Genomic DNA, 22,919 nt, shown 5'->3' with positions numbered 1-22,919 from the left:
GGAGGGATATGGGCTGGGTGCTGGCAGGTGGGAAAGATTGGAATGGGACATTTGGTCGGCATGGACGGGTTGGACCAAAGCGTCTGTTTCCATGCTGTACAACTCTATGACTCTAACCTTGAAGGCTGTAATCACAGGATTACTCCTAGTGCCATGGGCTAGCAAGCTCAGATGTAGGAGAATTAAGCTGATAAATGCATGGCACGAGACGTGCAGAAGGGAGGGATTTAGGTTTGTTGATCGCTGGTGTTGTTTCTGGGGAAGGTGAGACCTTAATGAGTATGATCATTTGCACCTAAACCAGAGGAGGACCACTTTCCCTTGCGGGGATAGGAGTTGTGCTGTTGTCTGGCGGACTGACCTCTACATTGCAGAGGCTGAGTGCCAGCTCTCAGATCCCACCACCTATTTCCCCCTGTCCCATGACCCCACAGTGGAACATCATGCCATTATGTCCACAGCAGTCATTAACCTTATTTCATCTGGTGATCTCCTCTCCACTGCCTCCAGGTGCACAGTCTCCCATCCCAGCACAGTTCATTTCTATCTCCTTCCCAAAATCCACAACAGGACTGCTTCTGCAGACTTATTGTATCTGCCTGCTCATTCCCACAGAACTCCTCTCTTCCCATCTCGACTCAATTTCACTTTTCTCCTCTTGTCCAGTCCCTTCCCACTTCAATCTGCAATTCCTCTGCCACTTTGTCAGTTTCAGAATTTCCAGTTCATGGGGTCCAGCTGCTGCCTTTTTATCACGGGCATGCAATCCCTTTACACATCGATTTCCCCCATCAGGATGGTCTCAGTGCTCTGTTTCCTCCTGGATGAAAGGCTTGAACCGATTCCATCAGCCACCATTCTACTCCATATGGCCGAGCTCGTCCTCACCCTACACCTTTTACTCATGTCACTTTCTTCAAGTTAAAAGGGTGGCTCTGAAGTATCCTCCTCCTTCCTCAAGTTATAATTCCACATTACAAAAATTGACAAGGCCCTCAGCCGAGTTTGACCCATCTCCTGTACTTCAACCCTCACCCCGGTCTTCCCTTAAACAATAGTGATAGGGTCCCCCTTATCCTCACCTGTCATCCCACCAGCGTGGGACTATTAGCTATCATTTCCACTTCTAGCGGGATGCTACTACCAGACACCCATTTCTCTCCTCTCCCTTGTCAGCCTTCCGCAAGGATAGTTTATTCCCGGACATCCTGGTCCATGGATGGATGTGTGTTTGCTTGCTGAGCTGGAAGTTTTGTTTTCAGATGTTTTGTCACCATGCATGTTAGGGTGGCACGGTGGCTCAATGGCTACCACTGATGCCTCACAGCACCGGAGACCTGGGTTCAATTCCAGCCTCGAGCGACTGTCTGTGTGGAGTTTACACCACCTCCCCGTGTCTGTGTAGGTTTCCTCTAGGTGCTTCAGTTTCCTTCCAAAGGTGTGCAGATCAGGTGAATTGGCCATGCTAAATTGTCCATAGTGATAGATGCATTAGTCAGAGGGAAATGGGTCTGGGCAGATTACTCTTCAGAGGGTCAGTTGGGCTGAAGGGCCTGTTTCCACACTGCAGGGAATCTAATCTAATACTAGGTAACAGTAAGCCTCCAGTGAAGCAATTTTTATTTGTGTTTAGGTTTCCTTGGGTTGGTGATGTCATTTCCTGTTCTTTTTCTCAGGGGGTGGTAAATGGGATCCAAGTGAATGTGTGTGTTGATAGAGTTATTTCAACAAGCCACCACACACTGCAACGCAGAGGAAAATCACCTATACGGTGTATTCAAACAGAACGGGACCCAATGAACACAGTTGGCCGATTTCTCAGCAACAAACCCAAACAAGTAGACAAAACACGTCTAGAAGCCCTAGTCACTCTTCTCAACATCAAAGACATCTTGGAAATGACTACTCAAACCCCTTGGCATCATGGTAGCCCACAAACCCACCAACACAATAAAACACCAGCTAATGAACTTGGAAGACCCTATACAGACAACAAGCAAAACTAATGTCATGTGCAAAATATTTTACAAGAACTGTGACAAAGACTACATTGGACAAACAGGCAGAAAGCTAGCCACCAGGATACATAAGCATTAACTCACCACAAAAAGACATGACCCTCTCTCACTAGTATCTTTACATACAGATGAGGAAGAACACCACTTCGACTGGGACAACACATCCATCCTAGGACAAGCCAAACAGCCATACACACGAGAAGTCCTAGAATCATGGCGTTCCAACTGAAACTCTATCAACAAACACATTAACTTGGATCCCATTTACCACCCCATGAGAAAAAGAACAGGAAATGACAAAATCGTGGGAAATGACATCACCAATTCAAGAAAACCTAAACACATAAATAAAAAGTTTCACTGGAGGCTCACTGATTATGTCACCTACTATGGTGACAAAACATCTGAAAACAAACCTTCCAGCTCAGCGAGCAAACTTGCATCCAGAACCTCAACCTGAGCCACAAATCTTCTCAAAACTTGCGAACATCCTTACAGCCTCATGACGCCTTCCCCAAAACCCGAAGCAGCACTTCGCCTGCATTTCACTCAATCTTGTCTACTGTATTCGCTACTCAATGTGGTCTCCTTTTACATGGTGGAAATGATGTGCAGACAATGTGTCCATTTCACAGAACACCTGTGTTCTGCAGAAAAGACCCTGAGCTTCCAGTTCAACATACTTCAATGTACCACCATGTTCTCTTGGAGAAAGTGAGGACTGCAGATGCTGGAGATCAGAGCTGAAAATGTATTGTTGGAAAAGCGCAGCAGGTCAGACAGCATCCAAGGAGCAGGAGAATTGACGTTTCGGGCCTGAGCCCTTCTTCAGGAATCATGCCCGAAACATCGGTTCTCCTGCTCCTTGGATGCTGCCTGACCTGCTGCGCTTTTCCAGCAACACATTTTCAGCTCTACCATGTTCTCTAGCCAACATGTCTATCTCAGGCTTGCTGCAGTTGTCCAGTGGAGCTCAACGCAAGCTGGAAGTAAGCACCTTGGTTTCTGCTTGGGAACACTGCAGCATTCGACTTCACATTGTGTTCAATAATTTTTAGGGCTTGAGTAGTTTTCACCATGCTTTCCCTCACGCCCACGCACTAGGCCTTGGCATCACATGGTCTGTTATCACACAACACCCATTGTCAGTCACTAATAGTTCCCCTTAGCAGATAATCATTGTCCCAAGACTGACCTGTAACCAGTCCTTTTGTCTGTCCAACTATTTTTATTTCTCCATGGGCTCTATCTCCGCTTATTATTTACTCTCTCCTCTCCCGCTGTCCCATCTTCTCTGTAATAACCATTCTTTTCCTAGCTGCCATCTGTTCTGAAGAAAGGTCACTCAAATCAATGTTAAATTTGATTTCTCTCCACGGATGGTGCCACACCTGCTGAGATTTTCCAGCAATTTCTGTTTTAGTTTCAGATTTCCAACATCTGTTCTTTCAGGCATTTACCCCTTGTGGGAGGATTTGATCATGTTGATGGGAGGGGTTTACACGAGTACATCAAAGTAGCTTTCTATAGGAGCACAACATAATTTTAGAAAAGATCAAGACAGTGAGTTCTGTCATGTGATGTCTCGAGAGTAACCTGAGACTCAGGAGTTTGAGGCAAGACAGAATGAGTTATGGGTGAGGATTGGTACATGGAATTACAATGTTATTGCAGGCATGTAAAAATTATAGGGTAATTTAGACCAGGAGATTTCAATGTCTTAATATCAATTGGGATAATAGCGTAAAGGATTTAACGAGGGGAGATTTCATGAAATGTGTACAAGAGAGCATTTTTTTATGTCCACTTGTAGATGGTGCAGTGCTCAACCTAATTCTAAGGAATGCAGACTAACAGTCGGAGTATTTTCATGAAAGCAACTATAGCACCATATATTTCAAGTTTGAAAAAAAGAGAAAGTCTATAAAAGGGGTGTTAGATTGGGGTAAGGCAGAATTTATTAAAATAAGGTAGGATTGGGCCAAAATAGATTAGGAACATCTGAGGGGAACTCAACAGCAGAACAATGGGAGACTTTCAGAAAGGTACTGGGGAAAAGTCTCTGGCTATTGACTCTATCTATTCCACTCATTATTTTGTACACCTTGATCAGGTCTCCTCTCTTCTTCCTTCTCTCCAGAGAGAAAAGAACAAGCTTATTCAACCTTTCTTCATAAGGCAGCATCCTGGTAAACCTTCTTTGCACCTTCTCCAAAGCCTCTGTATCTTTCCTATAGTAGGGCGACCAGAACTGGACACAATATTCCAAGTCTGGTCTTAACAGGGACTTGTAGAGCTGCAGCAAAACCTCATGGCTCATAAACTCAATCCCCCTGTTAATGAAAGCCAAAACACCATATGCTTTTTTAACAACCCTATCCATGTGGGTGCAACTTTGAGGGATCTATGTACTTGCACACACAGGTCCCTCTGTTCCTCCACACTGCCAAGAATCCTGTCTTTAATCCTATATTCGGCATTCAAGTTTGATCTTCCAAAATGCATCTCTTTGCATTTATCCAGGTTGAACTCCATCTGCCATTTCCCAGCCCAGCTCTGCATCCAGTCTATCGCGCCTCCCAACCTTTTGTGTCATCTGAAAATTTACTAACACACCCCTCAACCTCCTCATCCAAGCCATTTATAAAAACTGCAAAGAGCAGAGGCCCAAGAACAGAGCCTTGCGGGGACCCCACTCAACACTGTCCTCCAGGCAGAATACTTTCCATCTACAATCACTCTCTCCCTTCTGTCAGCCAGCCGATTCTGAATCCAGATAGCCAAATCTCCCTGTATCCCTACTTCCTGACTTTATCAATGAGCCTACCATGGGGAACCCTATCAAACGCCTTGCTGAAGTCCATATACACCACACTCACTGCTTGACCATTGTCGACCTGTCTTGACATCTCCTCAAAGAACTCAATAAAATTTGAGAGGCATGACCTGCCCCTCACGAAGCCATGCCTTGCCACACTATGCTTTGCCAAATAGTCATAAACCCTATCCCTCAATTCTTTCCAAATCTTTGTTGACCACAAGACTGATCAGTCTGTAATTGCCAGGGATTTCCCTATTACCCTTCTTGAAAAGAGGAACAACATTCACCTCCTTCCAATCCTCCAGTACGACTCCTGTGGAGAGTGAGGAGGTGACAAAGGAGTGCTCAATGAATGGCAGCACGCCACAAACCTAAAGAAGAGATAATAACACTACAGAGATTTACAGTGGGTAGATTTCTTAAAATATATACAGGAGATAGTCAATTAAGTACTGGACCTAATTCTAGGGAATGAAGACGAACGGTCATGGACTTTTTCAGTGATAGCGAGCATAGAACAGCACAGAACAGGCCCTTCAACCCACGATGTTGTGCCGACCACTGATCCTCATGTATGCCCCTCAAATTTCTGTGACCATATGCGTGTCCAGTAGTCTCTTAAATGTCCCCAATGACCTTGCTTCAATAACTGCTGCTGGCAACGCATTCCATGCTCTCTCAACTCTGTAAAGAACCCGCCTCTGACATCTCTATACTTTCCTCCAACTAGCTTAAAACTAGACCCCTCGTGTTAGTCATTTCTGCCCTTGGGAATATTCTCTGGCTATCGACTCTATCTATGCCTTTGTCCTGCCACCTATTCTGCTACTGTCATGCACTTTGGTATGATCTGCCTGTATAGCATGCAAAATGACAGTTTTTACTGCTTCTCAGTACATATGCCAACAATAAATCTTACTGAAAATAATGGCAGGTTTAAGGACATCCATAGGCATTCTTAATTAGAAGGAAACATCTTTGCTGAAATTTACAATCTGCCCTTCTCTCTAATGAGACTGACTCTGAATTACACCAGTCAGAATGCTGCAGTGTGTGACACACAATGCTTTAATAAGGCCTAATGTTGACCAGTTAGAGATGGCTGGCATGAGCTAGGGAACTATCGACTTTAGAACTATGGGCCTTGACATCAGTGGTGGGCACGATGCTGTAGAGGATTCTGAGGGACAGGCTTTACATGTATTTGGAAAGGCAAGGACTGATCAGGAATAGTCAACATGGCTTTGTACATGGGAAATTATGTTTTGCTAACTTGATTTGAGTATTTTGAAGAAATAATGGAGATTTGATGAGGGCAGAGCAGTGACTATGATTTATATGGACTTCAGTAAGTCCCTTATCGTAGACTGGTTAGCAAGGTTAGATCACGTGGAATATGGGGAGAACTTGCCATTTGGATACAAAACTGGAGACCTGTGACCAGTGGAGTGCCATAAGGATTGGTGCTGGGTTCACTGTTTTTGTCATTTATATAAATGGTTTGGATGTAAATATAGGAGGTATAATTAGTAAGTTTGCAGATGAGACCAACATTGGCGCTGTAGTGGACAGTGAAGAAAGTTACCTCAGCGCAATGGGTCAGATGGACCAATGGGCTAAGGAGTGGCAGATGGAGTTTAGTTTAGATAGGCAAATCTTAGCAGGACTTGTACAGTTAATGGTAAGGTCCTGAGGAGTGTTGTTGAATAGAGACCTTGGAGTACAGGTTCATAGTTCCTTGAAAGTGGAGTTGCAGGTAGATAGGATAGTGAAGGTGTCTTGTATGCTTTCCTTTATTGGTCAGAACGTTGAGTGTGGGAGATTATGTTGTGGCTATACAGAACATTGGTTAGACCAGTGTACAATTCTGGTCTCCTTCCTATTGGAAAAATATTGTGAAACCTGAAAGGGTTCAGAAAAGATTTACAAGGATGTTGCCAGGGTTGGAGGATTTGAGCTACAGGGAGAGGCTGAATAGGCTCTGGCTATTTTCCTTGGAGCATACGAAGTAGAGGTTTATAAAATCATGAGGGGCATGGATAGGATAAACAGACAAGGTCTTCCCCTTGGGATAGGGGAGTCCAGAACTAGAGGGCATAGTTTCAGAGTGAGAGGGGAAAAGATTTAAAAGGGACCTAAGGGGCAAGGCTTTCACGCAGAGGGTGGTACATGTATGGAATGAGCTGCCAGAGAAAGTAGTGGAGGCTGGTACAATTACAAAATTTTAAAAGGCAAGTGGATGCGTATATGAATAGGAAGGGTTTAGATTTTCCTGCTCCTTGGATACTGTCTGCCCTGCTGTGCTTTTCCAGCAACACACACTCAACTCTGATCTCCAGCATCTGCAGACCTCACCGTCTCCCAGGGTTTAAAGGGAGTTGAGCCAAATACTGTCAAATTGGATTAATTTAGGATCTCTTGTTGGAGTGAGCGAATTGGACCAAAGGGTTTGTTTCCATGCTGTACATCTCTATGACTTGAAGTCAGAAGCTGAACAAATTAAGAAGCTTCTATATACAACTGGACAGTAAATGATGACATTATAGTTTGTAATGGGTAGAAGAGGCAACAAATACTTTTAAGTCACTGAAAGCCTTAGACAATTACGATTAACTTTAGGAGAAATAAACATCTTGAAGGCAAGATTTAACAGCAGTTTAGCTTCTATAGATTTGATTAATGACAGATTAGTGGAGGTAGATTAGCTATGACTTAAATTCAGAGTTTGAGAGATTCAGCTGTTTATAGGAACTCACGCATCTTCATCAGATTTATTGCAACCTCAATAATGTTTTACTGTCGAGAAAGCATTATAAATCAATCCCAAGAGGTGAAGATCAAACTTACCACAGGAGATCAGAGTTCATTCAGTTTTTAAGGTATAAAACTACAAAAGATGTATATTAAAATATCAGATAGCAATTAGGGCAGTTCGTAGATACTAAAAATCCTAAACTTGGTTGAAGAAAGAAATCTCTCAGGCACAGGCAGTGTCCAGCCATTAAAATTGAATGTTTTATCTATAATAAAGGTCATTTTCAGAAAGTATTGATATGAGGTAATCACAAAAACAAGAAATCAAATAATTAATTCACTACGCAGATTAATGAGGTAAGAGAAGAAACGACTTAATTGTTTCCAAGGGTATTTGATAATCCAAACTTTGCCTTTTGGGAAGATGTTATTTATATCAGTGGCACCTCACTCATTTCAAGCTTGAAAGGTAGGTGAGTGTCACTGTTATGACATTGCAAACCATGGTTGAAAGTATACTGGCTATATCCAACAATAGTGCAACTAGTCTCCAAGATCTATGCTGCAACCAATCCCCCAACACAAGGGCCATTAACTATGAATGAACCTGTATCTCTTTCACAATCAAGAATTCTTACTCTTCCGGATGATCATGTGTTTTGGCTTGCATCTTAAAATGGCAGAAGGCGTTGAACTAGTCAAAGTCAAGAGAGACCAGGTGAAGCATTCCATTAAGAAACAGCCAGTTATGGAACAAGTGGTAGACTTCATAGACGCCCCCCTCGATTCACGGGGGTGGAGGAGCCAGGGTGGGTGGAGAGCCAGGGAGGGGGGCTAGGATCTCCAAAGACGTTGAAGATCTCCAAGCCCACTGTGAAACTATGATTACATTGGATTAGCAGAAATGTTTTCCACTGCTATCAACTCCAGAGAAAGTTCTGACTGCAAGAATCCATAAGCAAAGAGTGAGCTAATATTGGCAACCGCAACACCACTAAATAGTATATCCCACTTGTGCTCACTGAGGCGTTTTCAGCCAAGCTAACTTTGAGGTAACAACTTGGCGAGCAAATAGCACACAAATGTAATCTGATGTCAGATGCTGAGGTGATTCAGAAGGCACAAGTTTAAAAGTAAATTTAACTTCCTTATCTTCCCATAAAGAATCCTCAATAATGCAGAGATTATGCTGAGCAAGAAGCAATCCTTAAACAATAGAGCTAAGGATGGGAGTGTGGTGGTTTCTCATCTGCAGTCAGAGTCTGAATTAAAGTGTCTAATCTAATGATAAAATAGAGTCTACTTGTATTTCAACATTTTTACCAACTAAATAAAATAAAAATCTGCTCTCTGGTTGAAGTTGTGGTGCTCCAACCTCCTGTAAGCCATGACTGAGAAGGAACAACTGATGTCCACAAGTCTAGGATACAGTCCAGAAGAAATTGCTTGGATCAAGTATCCAGGATCTTTCAAAAAAGAAATTGCTTGTTTGAACAGGATGGTTGTTCTTCACAAAGAAAATGAGATTAAAAGTACTCAAGTTGTTGCAGCAGTTTGTCTCCTGTGAAGGAAATAGAAGAGACTAAAGGTCCTTCAGTTTTGGTCACACTCCGTCCCCTCATTCAGCGACAGAGTCAAAATCAATTGTCTTAAAAGTAGACATCGACAAATCTTGAAAGTCCAAAGTGAAAGCATTCTCAACTTCTCGTAAAACTTTTAAACTCCCTGAATTTGGAAAGTCAGAGTCTTTGGAGATTGTGGACTAGTAGACTAATGTTAAATGTAATAGAACATATAACGTAGAATTGTACAGAATGATGTTGTGCCGAACATGACGCCAAATTAAAGTAACTCCTTCTGCCTGCCTGTAGTCCATATCCCTTTATTCCTTGCATATTCATGTGCTTACCTAAGAGTCCCTTAAACACTCTTATCATACCTGCTTCTACAACTACCCCTGGAAGTGCATTCCAGACTCCCACCACATCTTAGAATCTATGCAAGATATACAGAAATGAGAAACAAACTTTGGAGATGTGTAAGGGTCTGAAGGAGTTGACTGTGAGGAGTCCCTTCAGCACCATCCGCTATAATGATCTCATACAGACTTGGTTAGAGAACAGCTGAGAAACTGAAAGGACTAAGACCTACTATCCAACTTTCTTCTTTCTCTCTGTTTCTTCTCTCACCCCAATTATCACTGTAACAGTGTTTGCTTTATAGGTGTTGGTGCTATTCCCTGTACTTTTCCCGGATTTGTTGCAGGCTGAAAATCATGTCAGTTGTGCCTCTTGATAAGTGGATGTTGCATTGAGATTTGGAGGAGCTCTTCAGCCATTGACAGGAAGCGGTCAAGGGAGATTCTTCCAAAGATTTTTACTGTGGCAGACAGTAGGTAAATCCTTCTGTCACTTCCACAGTGGGCCTTGTCTCCTTTCATGTAGATCACAATTACTCTGTCTGAGATCTCCCAGCATGCTCTTTTCCTTTCACACAAGTGCAATGAGGCTGTGGGTTCAAGTCAAAAATGTCTCACTGCTGTATTTAGTACTTCAGGGATTCCATCTGTGCCAGAGGCCTTGTTGTTTCTCAGCTGTTGAATGGCCTTTTTGTCCTCACGGCAGGTTGGAGGTGTACTGAGATAGTGACGGGTAGTGTGTTGGAAAATGATATCAAGTCTGTTTGTGTTGAAAGCTGCACCTTGGTTGAAGAGGCCTTTGAAGTGCTCTCACCAGCAGGCATTGACCAACTTTGAGCGACTCTCCATTTTTAGTTGTTGATGATGTAGGTTTGTGGGTATCTGAGTAGAAGGCTTTGATTGGACCGAAGAAGCAGCACGTATTGTCACTATTCATTAGTCACTGAGCCCCCATACTCTCCAACCATCACCTATATTTTAGGTAATAAGTTCTTTGCACTTTGGCCTTCAGTACCTTTTGGCTTGTTTCTTGCTCAAATTTTGGTGGAGCTGCCAGTTCAGTGCATTTGTGATCTAGGTGATCCTGGATCTCCTGATCACTTTTGTTGAGCCAGTTTTAGTGTTTCCAGGTCAAAAGCTAAGAGTTTCCATACAGGTGCTCACTATACTGAAGTTAAGGTGGATCAGGTGCCATGGAGACTCTGTGACTCTGGCATATTAGTCGTAGTCAGGTGGTGCTGACTGAATAGGTCTATCTTGGGCCTTCGAGTCCAACAACATTGAGTCTCATGCGGTTAGAGTTGTATTCAGAAACTGATGAAACTCAGCAGGACTGGCAGCATTTCTGGGACAAAAGCAGAGTTAACGTTTCGAATTCAGTGACTCTCCATAACTTTTTTTAATTTGCCTTTGTATGTTTCAGGCTGGGTTGACAAATAGTAGAGCAGATTAGTCGGTGGTTAGTCCAGTAGTTGTTGACTCTGGTTATGAGAAAGGTGATGTATAGATCTTTGCAGTCCCTCATTTGAATGAGGAAGTCTGTTAGGTTGGAGTGAGGCTGTTGCCATGCAGTCTTGGACTTGTCCAGCTGACAGAGCATAGAGTTTTAAGCACTTTCTCTGGAAGTGAGCTTTGTTGGAGTTTGTTTTCCCCCAACTAGAGTTGATGTTTTGAGCATAAGCTCTTCATCACGTGACATTCCTGATGAAGGGCTTATGCTCGAACTGTCAACTCTAACTCCTTCCTCATCTAAAATACCTTTTCCAAAGGTTTGTATCCCTCCTGACTCTGACATTGAAAAGGACCATCAATTTGTCTTCCTTGGTGTTTCTAGGCAGTGATTCTTTGAGGCTGGTGTTGAATGCCCCTTTTTTCTCATTTAATGAATTGGGGTGTAGGCACTGACAGCCTGTAATTTTTTTTGCTCATTTGTGGGACTTGGGTGTCACTGGCTGGTCAGCATTGATAGACCATCCCTATTTACCCTTGAAAAGGTAGTGCTTCTCGTAGAGCTTTTGGGTCTGGGTGAGTGGTGGGTTCATAAGGCATCAACTTAACACAGGGATTCATTGAGGAATCTGACCAACTCATTTCTCATGGTGAACCTGTAGAGATGGCATTGTGTTTTTGGTTTGTTTTTCCACAAGATGTAATCAGCATCGTGTTCTTTAAGCTGGCCATCTCCTGCCAGTCATGTTTCACTTGGGGATAGTACTGTCAATGGGGGACGTGGGTGTGTAAGGGTGGCAGATGCCTTTGTATGGATTTAACGAAGGATGGTCATTGCACATCAACTGCCGCACTTGTCATTGCCAGTCTCTACCATAATGGAGTCGAAGGTAAGGCCAATGGTGGTGGCAACCAGCAGTATCTAGGTGTTGGAAAGGCATCCTGGATGGCTTGCCAGCTTAAGCTTCTGTAGCGGCAGATTAAATATCAATCAAGATGGTACCAAGTGAGCAGGGAGAGGCCACTCCTTTCATGGTGGTAACTGTCTCTGGAGGATGGTGGTGGAGGGTTGGTTTTCAGACTGGAAGCCTGTGACCAGTGGAGTCACGGCGGCACGGTGGCACAGTGGTTAGCACTGCTGCCTCGCAGCGCCAGAGACCCGGGTTCAATTCCCGACTCAGGCGACTGACTGTGTGGAGTTTGCACGTTCTCCCCGTGTCTGCGTGGGTTTCCTCCGGGGGCTCTGGTTTCCTCCCACAGTCCAAAGATGTGCAAGTCAGGTGAATTGGCCATGCTAAATTGCCCGTAGTGTTAGGTAAAGGGGTAAATGTAGGGGAATGGGTGGGTTACGCTTCGGCGGGTCGGTGTGGACTTGTTGGGCCGAAGGGCCTGTTTCCACACTGTAAGTAATCTAAAAAAAAATAGAGTGCCACAAGGATCGATGCTGGATCCACTACTTTTCATCATTTATATAAATGATTTGGATGCGAGCATATGAGGTATAATCAGTAAGTTTGCAGATGACACCAACATTGGGGGTGTAGTGGACAACGAAGAAGGTAACCTCCGAGATTACAACAGGATCTTGATCAGATAGGCCAATGGGCTGAGAAGTGGCAGATGGAATTTAATTCAGATAAATGCGAGGTGCTACATTTTGGAAAAGCAAATCTTAGCAGGACTTATACACTTAATGGTAAGGTTCTAGGGAGTGTTGCTGAACAAAGACCTTGCAGTGCAGTTTCATAGCTCCTTGAAAGTGGAGTCGCAGGTAGATAGGATAGTGAAGAAGGCGTTTGGTATGCTTTCCTTTATTGGTCAGAGTATTGAATACAGGAGTTGGGAGGTCCTGCTGCGGCTGTACAGGACATTGGTTAGGCCACTGTTGGAATATTGCTTACAATTCTGGTCTCTTTCCTATCAAAGGATGTTGTGAAACTTGAAAGGGTTCAGAAAAGATTTATAAGGATGTTGCCAGGTTTAGAGGATCTGAGCTATAGGGAGAGGTCGAATAGGCTGGTGCTGTTTTCCCTGGATCTTTGGAGGATGAGGGGTGACCTTACGGAGGTTTATAAAATCATGAGCATGGATAGGATAAATACATAAAATCTTTTCCTTAGGTGAAGGATTCCAGAACTTGAGGGCATAGGTTTATGGTGAGAGGGGAACCATATTAGTAGACCTAAGGGGCAACCTTTTCACAGAGGGTGGTGCATGTGTGGAATGAGCTGCCAGAGGAAGAGGTGGATGCAAGACATCTGGATGGGTATATGCATACGAAGGGTTTGGAGGGGTATGGGCCAGGTGCTGGCAGGTGGGACTAGATTAAGTTAGGATCTCTGGTCGGCATGGGTGAGTTGAACCGAAGGGTTTGTTTCTCTGCTGTACAGCTCTATGACTCTACAGCAAGACACTTCTTTCCTTAGTATCACTTAGCCCATAGAATTTTTAAAAAAGTAAGTAAAATAGTCCAGTGTGTAGCTAAAAACAAAATTAATAAGTACACCAATAATAGACAAGAGCATGTTCTGATGCTGTGCATTCATTAAAAACAAGTATTGGGGTCAAAGAATTTAGAAAAAGGTGAACAGTTCAAAATACACAGTATGCTGTTCTGTTATGATCAGAGTAAAATCTTTTGGAAAAGCCAAGAAAAACCAGTGGACCCAAGTTAGTATGCATTTAATCATTTAGCAGTCAGTCCAAAGTACACCAACCTCTCCAGTATGAAGCAATGATTAACTACAAAGAAGGGCAAAGTAAGAAGAAAATCTGAAGCCAATCTCATGAAATAGTTTTCTGAATTACAGAAGTCCATTGGCAAATTTCCCAAGATTATCCATTTTATATCCTGAGAATGGTTAAACTGAACCCTTATATATGCCTTCATTTCTTTTGGACATAGTTTCTCATTTCCAATCATCATACTAGTCTGAAAAGCCACTCTTAATCATCTTGGCTTTGCCCATCAAAAATGTGTCATTCACACACTTATCAGTCCTAAATCTACACCTCTCTGCTAATTAGTGTGGACGGGATGTAAATTCATTTTCAACTTCCATATTTCAATTTTTTTATGATCAGTAAAATAAAATGTGACATGTTTATCACAAATTGTATTTGCCTCTGCAGATGATATGTTCACGGTGCAACAGTCCACAAGCACTCCCTCAGAAAGGCCTGTTGGTGATGATAGTTATCTGAATAAAGATGAAGCCATACTAACACCTCTTCTACCATTTAAAGCAAAAAGGCTGTTTGCATCATCTGAGAAGTCTGACAAAGGTGAGAGTTAATATTTTTGCTATTAGAAATGCCAGTTGTATTTTTCAGTGGGAATTTACATTTCTAATTTTTCTATTTAAGGTTTTTTAATGTAAGCATAATATTCCTTTTATCCCATATTTTCCATACATAGATATTGGACAAAATGATCTCACAGATTAGTCTTTCAAAATGGTGCTGCGTGTAGACGTGCACATATAATGGTGAAATAATGCGATCTTTCAGATGGAATTCATAGAAATTGTAATTATTTCAGCAATTTGGAGTGGTGAGTTAGCTTCCATGTGAGGTTGAAATATGGGATCACTGACGAGATTACATTTATAGTAGGCTAACCCTTATTAGAAGATGGTTGATTTATTCTATTGCTGTAAACTGTGTTCTACTACAATATACTTGAGAAATGTCGATGCTTAGAACTGAGAATTGGTTGTATTGATCCTGAACAGTTTGTTCTGTTAACTAGGATCACAAGAAATGGTGCAAGGAATCGAAAGGACACTCTCTGAGCTGGATTATGAAGAGTTGAGTGAGCTAAACCTCAGTGAAATATTTCAGAATTTCACTGAAGAAATGAGGAAGTTGAAGGTAAGTTGACTTTTAAAGAAGTTCTTAACATTTTGATGATCAAATAAATTTAACAAACTTCAGTGTTCAGTCTAATGGTTTTTACGTTTTGAGGTTAGTGCCTTGGTCACTCACACCGCGTTTATCTCTTGTTACTCTGAAATGTGGATTCGACACAACGGCCTTGACATCCATTTTTTCTCTCCATTATCTTGAGATTTTAGTATTTAATCCAAAACGTGAACATTTCAGCATTGTAAAATAGCAAGGTAAGTTGTACGGATTTGGAATAGTCAGTTCTAGGTATTCAAAAGGTTCTCATATTTGATTGAAGTATTTGCATATCTAACAGTTTGGTAATTTTGCCGAATTCCAGATATTTATTTTCTTGTGCACATAGGAGCAGGAGTCAGCATTTAGCCCTTTGAGCCTGTTTAACCATTCAAAAAGCAAATGTTAATTGATTTACATTTCAATTCCATTTACCTGCCTTTTGTTTCCTAACCCTCCATTTATTTGAATAACAAGAATCTTTCACTCAGTTTTATAATTCACAGTTGATTCAGCATTAATTGCTATTTGTGAAAGGGTTTCAATGAAGGTTACAAATTTCTATAACCCTTTGCATGAACTTCTTGACTCGTTTCAATTGTGAAAGGTCCAGCTTTAATTTGTACAACTTGCCATCAGTTAATAATCCCAACCAAGGAGACCTAGCTTCTCATATTTCAGCTTGCAAACTTTAGAACTTGATCAACCTTTTTGAATTCCAGGAAAAACAACCCTAGTTCATTAATCTCTTCCTGAACTAATCTTTATCATTGTGCATTCTTTAAATTTGAGCAGGTCCTCACTAGGTGTCATCAAATTGTAGCTTAGTACAGTTGGGTCTAGGTGGTATGCTATTCAGAGGTGATTGATGGGTGAAATGGCAACTTCCACTCTGTATGGATTTTATGACTGTGCCTTCTGACCTTCTAGATACAGAAATTATAGCATTCTGTTGGCCACCTTGATTTTCTATATTTGTTCATGACCTGTACACCTGGATTTTCATGTGTTTTTTTGACCTCCACTGTTTCGTAAGCAAGCTCTATGATCTCCAATTTAAAACTTTATATTTTTCAACATTGAAATAGCTGTGGCCAATATATTTACATTAATAACTGAGGGAGAGGGTTAAATTGAAGGAAAGAGTTCAAAAATTCCAAAAACAAATTCTTGACCAAAGGTGCAAGGTACAGAAAGGGTAGAAATATTTGCAGAGGAGTGCAGCAGAAATTAGAACCCAACAATGATAAAAAGTCAAATGCTTACAACTTTTTATTTGAATGCACGCAGCCTTTCTAACAAAATAGGTGAGTTGTCAACCCCAAATGGAAATAAATGAGCATGACATGACAGCTATTACAGAACCATGGCTGCTGGGTGGTCAAGACCTCCTGTTCAAAGGTATTCTCTGTTGCAGAAGGATGGGCAAAAAGAAAAGGAAGTGGGTAACTTTGTTCATAAAGTTAATGTCAGAGGAATTTGCCCAGTAAAGTAGAGATCACACAAAGCAAATTGGGTGAAATTGACATGCTGTTTATTGCAAGCGATATTGCTGGAAGAGAAATTGACTAAGCTGACACAGAACTGACAGTCTGTGCAGGTAGATCAGAATTTCTCTTCCTCGAGCTGAGGAAGAAGCCAGTTTTTATAATAATCCTGTACAATGAGGCTAATTAGAAATGGGGTAAATACAATGTATCTGGAAATGGAGTGAACGAGTTACAATGATGCTAATCGGAAAACGGTTATCAGAGGAATGTCCTAATTCCCTACATAAAGCAACCTCCTGACAGTAGCAATGGGTACCGAGCTTCCATTCCTCTTCGCAGGTAGGTGCTAATGTCGTCTCTGAAGTGGTGAGGTGCTTCCATTGTCTTGTCCTGGGAGTAGTACTCTTGCTTGTGCCTTTCTGTCTGACCTGTCGTTTGTGTGGCTTTGGTATTGCTGGGCTGTGAAACTGTCCTCGGGGCTTTGGGATGTCTGTGGTGCTCTATCGTTGTTAGCGTGTGCTTGAAGTGTATCCCCTTGTCTGCGATTGCTGTCTCGTTTCGCTTGTCAGCCTGCTTGGTCCCTGCTGAGGCATTCTGGTGTTTTTGGTACAGTTTGGCCAAGTTTGCTTTTGTGGGCCTATTATTTGTTGGCAGGGTGGCAAATCTTTTCCCACAGGTAAGTATCAGCTCAGTGATGTTGGTACAATAGATTGGGTGAAAATAAAGGATAGCAGGGAAAGAAATCACTGATGAGAGTCACTTATTGGCCCCTGGAGAGTTCTTTCCATGCAGCCCAAAGTATAAATTGGGAGCTAATGAAGGCGTGGAAGAGGAGTGCTACAAATGCCATGGGTAATTTTAATCTGCATATTTCCAGGACAGATCAAATAGGCAAGGGTGTCATGGAAGGTGGATTCGTAAAATGCATCAGGAATTGCTTCTTACTGCAGTATGTTTCAGAACCTACTGGAGAACAGGCTATATTTGTCTATTACTATGTAATGATGTAAAATTAATAAGCTACCTTGTAGTTAAAGATTAACTAGGGGGTTGGGAGGTTGGACAAGGAGTAGCTACCAGGAATGGGATGTAGTAAGATAGTGAAACTGAACCTGAGGCTCGGTCTTCAAAGAGCGGCCACTGTTCTCTTCCATTGTGCTGAAAATTAAGTGTGCAATTGAGATGGAAGTAGCTGGGCTAAATACTGCATTCTGTGATGGAAAGTCTTTGCTCAGAAATCAGTGTGAGGCCCTTTAGTGTGCAACACCCTTACACAGACACCCACAGATTGAAGCTAAAACACACCTGAGAGCATGACATGCCATGTCACCTTGGTTATGATCCTGCTATGTCCAGTCCAAATCCTTGCCCTAGGTGCTCTTGACCATGTAATATATATTGAATGAATGCTCCTCATAGTGTTAGTGATACAGTAGCTATGATTGTCTACCTGGAGATGTGCAGTCTAGTTGCCAGTAGCAATCACCTGCCATTTACCCACTTGGTAAGTACACTTAGTGCAGAAACTTTTCATTTCATACCTTGATTCATTACATATCATGTAGCGCTCAGCATGGGTGGGCTCTGTACCTTAAATGTTGAGGTTATGGCTCAACAGAGACTGCACACAGCTAATGGTGGAAAGTGACAATATGTTTATAAATGTGATAATGTATTTTCAATGGAGTGTCGGCCACTCCACCCATGTGCCCCCAGGTGGTAATACCCAGGTATCTGGTTGAGGCAGCTTGTCTTACAGTGAAGTTGGATGTTTGATCACAAGAGTCTTGGGGCAATTTTGTCTGGAGGGCCCAGTGGTGGTGTTTGTGTATCCTGCGGAGAAGCACATGCAACCTCAACTTCAGCTCCTACAGGTCTGTAGTTAGGGTGGAGATGGAAGGTGCTGCCATATCTGGAATTTCCTAAGAGACTTTGTAGGGGGTCATGTTTGGCCTCCTCTATCTGGAAGCCTACTAGATCCACCCAGTCACCTTGAGAGGACTTGCAGAGTGTGCCTAGTTCTTAGTCACCTGATACCTAGCCATTGATACTGATCACCAATGGCTGGAGCAATGAAGTACAAGCCTGTGCACACGTTCAGCAAACTCTGAGACTGCTGGAGCTGTCTCTCCATGGCAGCTATCGGCCTGAAGGAACAAGATACTCTCATGTTTTGAGTTAAAAATCACACAACACTAGGTTACAGTGTTGTTTATTTGGAGGCACTAGCTTTCAAAGCACTGTTTTTCACAACCACTTGATAAAGAAGCAGTGCTTTGAAAGCTAGTACCTCCAAATAAACCTGTTGGACTATAACCTGCTGTTTTGTGATTTTTATTTTTATCCATCCCAGTCCAACACCAGCACCTCCAACTCATGTTTTGAGATAGCTAGGTTCTAACCTTCGAGCTGCAATCTTGTAGCCTTGTAGATCCCACTGACCTTGATGCTTGCTGCTCCTGTGTCTGCTTATGCATATGTGTGAAGTCCCCAAGGACCAACACCATGGACCTGCCTGGTCATGAGCTGGTGCCGGTCTTTAGTAGTCCTCCAACTGTCAGCAATCTAGGATAGCTGCAAAGCTCTCACCAGCAGTTGTCCCTGACCCTAATATAGATAAAAATAGACAAAAGATGATGCCACTTACCTGGCTACCGTACTGCATTTTTGGGCATTTTGACAGACTATGGAGACTACACTCTGCACAGGCTAGCTAGCATTAATTTGGGAGAATTTGACTGGCATCGGACCAAAGGGGCACTGTAGGGGCATTACAGTAAAATAGGTAAACTTGGGAGAATCTGGTGAGAAAATATGCTTGAGTCAAAAAGTGTGATGCTGGAAAAGCACAGATCAGGCAGCATCTGACGAGCAGGAGAGTCGATGTTTCGTGCATAAGCCCTTCAGGAATGTGAAGAAGGGGAAAGGGTGCTGAGAGATAAATAGAGGACAGGTGAGGGTGGGGCTGGGGGGAAGGTAGGTAGGATGGTGATAGGTGGATGCACATGGAAGATAATTGTAATAAGTCAGTGGGGAGGGGGGAGTGGATAGTGGGAAGGAAGATGGACAGGTCAAGAGGGCAGTGCCAAGTTGGAGGGTTGGATCTGGGATGAGGAGGGGGGTGGGGAGAAGAGACTTGGAAACTAGTGAAGTCAATGTCGGTTGTAGGGTCCCGAGGCAGAAGATGTGTTCTTCCAGTTGGTGGCCGAGAAAATATGCTCGACCTTACAAAGAACCTGCCTATGTAAAGATTCCATAAAGTTAAAACATAAGAGCAGCATTGTTGGTTCATGATATTGCATATGAATTAAGAGCAGACTGCCTCCACTCAGGTCCTTGGACCTGCTTTGCCATTCAATACAATTATGGCTGAGGTGAGTACTGCACATTCCAGCCTACCTTTAATAACATTCCCTGCCCCTCACCTTGCTCATCAAGAATTTATTATCTGTCTTAAAAAAATTCTCCTTATCTCTCTCATAAATGGATGACTCTTATATTTAAACAATGACTCCCAGTTCGAGATCCTTTCTCAAGAAGGAAGATTTATTCCACATGCACTCTGTCTAGACCCCTCAGGATGTTGTCTCTGTCTAGACCCCTCAAGATGTTGTGTATTTCAATCAAGTCACCTCTTATTTCTCTAAATTTCAGCAGATACACATCTAGTCTGTTTAATCTTTTCTCAAGATATCCTGTCCATTCCAGGTGTTGTAGTTATTGCTGTAGGCAGTCATTCTGCATGAGGTTGACTTTCTTCCATTCCGGTGTCATGTGTGCTGAGCTGACTAAATAGTCCAATGCTGGATCCATATACCCTGAGGCAGGTGGTGTTTGCAGGTAAGTATGTGTCGGATCTCATTTTGGACCGGTGAGGCAGTTACAATGTTTGGTGTTTTTGTGGATCCTCCTCCTCCAGTTTCTATGATCTCAGGCAAGATTCCCATTGACGACGATGTATTCTTTCAGGGAGACTTCAAAGACATCTTTGAAATCCTTTCCTCTACTTTCCCAGTTACCACTCACCTGTCAAAATTTGGAGTAGGAAGTCTTTTGTCAGGCATGTGGCCAGTGCGGCCTGCCCAAGGCAGGTAACTGACTGTGACTGTAACCAGTGCCTTGATACTGATGAAGTTTGCCTGAGAAAAGATGCTAATATTGGAGCATCCATCTTGCCAGTGAGTTTGTAGCATTTTGTGATAATATCACTGGTATTTGAGGTGCCTGCTGTAAATTGTTCACATCCCCGTGCATAGAGGAGGCTGGTAATGTTGCTGGCCTGTAGACGATGAACTTGGTATTGGGTCTCTGTCATAAAATGTGCTGTTCCTCAGATGATCAAGGCTGCCCTGAGGCAATTTTATATTTCACCATTTGTCTCCCCCCACTGAGAGGAGGCTCCCAAGATATGAGAATTGATCCATATTGTCTTGTAGTTCACCGTGAGTGTTGTGTCAGGAAAGCATGTGGTAGAGAAGCAGTGAGAGTAGGCTAGTGGAGGATTGCTGTCTTCCAGGTTTTTTATGATTAGGCATGTTCTTTCATATGTATCTGTGATTACATTAGTGATAACTTGGAGCTTGGTCTCTAACGTGAACGCACACAAGCGACAGCTACCAAGTGAAGCTTGGCTATGGAGATTAAGGCGGCCTTGGTGCAATGCAGGTTGAATGTAGAATCCTCATGAATGGAACCAACAAGTTCATACTGACCCTCCAAACAGCACCCCACCTACCCTATACTGGTAGCCCTGCAATTCCCATGGCTAATGTACCGAACCTACACATCCCTGAATACTATGGGCAACTTAGCATGGCCAATCCACCTAATTTGCACATCTTTGCACTGTGGGAGGAGACCGGAGCACGCAGCAGACATATAAACACTGTGCGGGCAGTCACCCGAGGTTAGAATTGAACCCGGGTCCCTGGCATTGAGAGGCAGCAGTGCTAACCACTGAGCTTTTTAGATTAGATTACTTTACAGTGTGGAAACAGGCCCTTCGGCCCAACAAGTCCACACCGACCCGCCGAAGCGCAAACCACCCATACCCCTACATTTACCCCTTACCTAACACTACGGACAATTTAACATGGCCAATTCACCTAACCTGCACATCTTTGGACTGTGGGAGGAAACCGGAGCACCCGGTGGAAACCCACACAGACACGTGGAGAGTGTGCAAACTCCACACAGTCAGTCGCCTGAGGCGGGAATTGAACCCGGGTCTCTGGCGCTGCGAGGCAGCAGTGCTAACCACTGGGCCACCGTGCCGCCCACTAATATGTAGAGCTACTGTGTTGCCCTACATATTGAACCTGTTCAAGCTCGTCCTGTAGAAAGGCTCCACGCCAGCAGGGAGTTTCATGGACATGGTAAATTGCAGCAAGGAAAATGGAGAAGAGTGGTGGTGCAGGTACGCAGCTTTGTTTGGCCCCAGTTTGCCCCCGTGCTGAATCCTTTGGATGCCGTTGTGCAGTTGACAGAAAACAGTGAGAATCTCTGCAGACACTAGACGATGAGGAGGCCCATCGTCTCTTTCAGTCAATAGACTGTAGACCTTTCAGAGGTTTTCTCTTTTTTTCAAAAAAAAAGGGCCAGGTGTAGAGATTATTGCTGCCCTCTGCTTTACTGTGGAAGATAATGTCCACTGTCCCTCTTGATAGACAGATCTGCATTGTGACTCTGTTAGGAATACTTTAGCAACTGAAGAGGAAACAATAATTGAGGACTTGCAATTGATCTCCTTTCTTGAAGGTGGTCACAACTGCAGTGTGCTCTTATCTGTCGGCCTCCCAGATAAGAGCATGTATACATACCAAAGGTGCTGCTCTGCCTTTTTTTAGTATTTCAGCAGCAATTCCATTTGCAAGGTGGCCTTGCCTGATTAAATGAGTCTTTCAGTCTCATGTTGGACTGGGGTTGTGCAGGACTGGGGTTGTGCAGGACTGGTGGTGGATAGCATTTCTATGGATGTCATCAATGACCATTCCGAAGAGGACTGATTCTTAGTTGAGATCCTTCATGTTCTTCATCCTTTTGAGTCCCTCCCAACTCTGGTGTTGAAGTCATTGAAAATAATCTGCTGTGTCCTTTTGTGACAACTCAACGACTGGAGTAGGATTCCAATTTATGGAATCAGTTAGGGTTCAGTTATGTTAGGAGGAGACATGCACTTTTGTCCCTATTTATGCAGAGAACCTAGTCCCCGATTGTCTTGATGTCCCTGCCTTTGGATAAACATCTTACTCCACCAGGACTGTGGCGTTTTTGTTGTGCTATTGCTACCTCTCATTTAAAGAACCCACACATAGACATCTTCTACCGTTCAGAGATAATAAGGGCTAGAGAATCAGAGTTAATGAAGTGTGGCACTAGAGAAAGCACAGCACAGATCAGGCAGCATCTGAGGAGCGAGAGAATTGGCCTTTCAGGCAGGAACATTCATCAGGATGGAGAGGGGCAAGGAGGAAGGAGCTGAGAAATAAATGGAGAGGGGCCAGCTGGGAGAAGGGTAGGTGGCATGGCGATAGGTGAGTACAGGTAGGAGGTGATTGTGATAGCTC

General features: G+C 43.1%; 1 protein-coding gene across 12 annotated transcripts in view; it reads left to right on the top strand.

Moving 5' to 3' along the window:
- LOC122564315 (synaptonemal complex protein 2-like) overlaps positions 1-22,919 on the top strand; it is a 277,458-nt gene that overhangs the window by 193,445 nt on the left and 61,094 nt on the right. For all 12 annotated transcript variants that reach the window (XM_043719015.1, XM_043719016.1, XM_043719018.1 and 9 more), the window contains 2 exons: positions 14,093-14,245; positions 14,712-14,833. In XM_043719015.1, the coding sequence (XP_043574950.1) occupies positions 14,093-14,245; positions 14,712-14,833 (275 nt within the window). The remainder of the gene's footprint in view (positions 1-14,092; positions 14,246-14,711; positions 14,834-22,919) is intronic.

Source organism: Chiloscyllium plagiosum, chromosome 29 (assembly GCF_004010195.1).
Source record: "Chiloscyllium plagiosum isolate BGI_BamShark_2017 chromosome 29, ASM401019v2, whole genome shotgun sequence".
NCBI lineage: Eukaryota > Metazoa > Chordata > Chondrichthyes > Orectolobiformes > Hemiscylliidae > Chiloscyllium > Chiloscyllium plagiosum.
The sequence above is the reverse complement of the archived record's forward strand: the minus strand, read 5'-3'. Positions and strand labels throughout refer to the sequence as shown.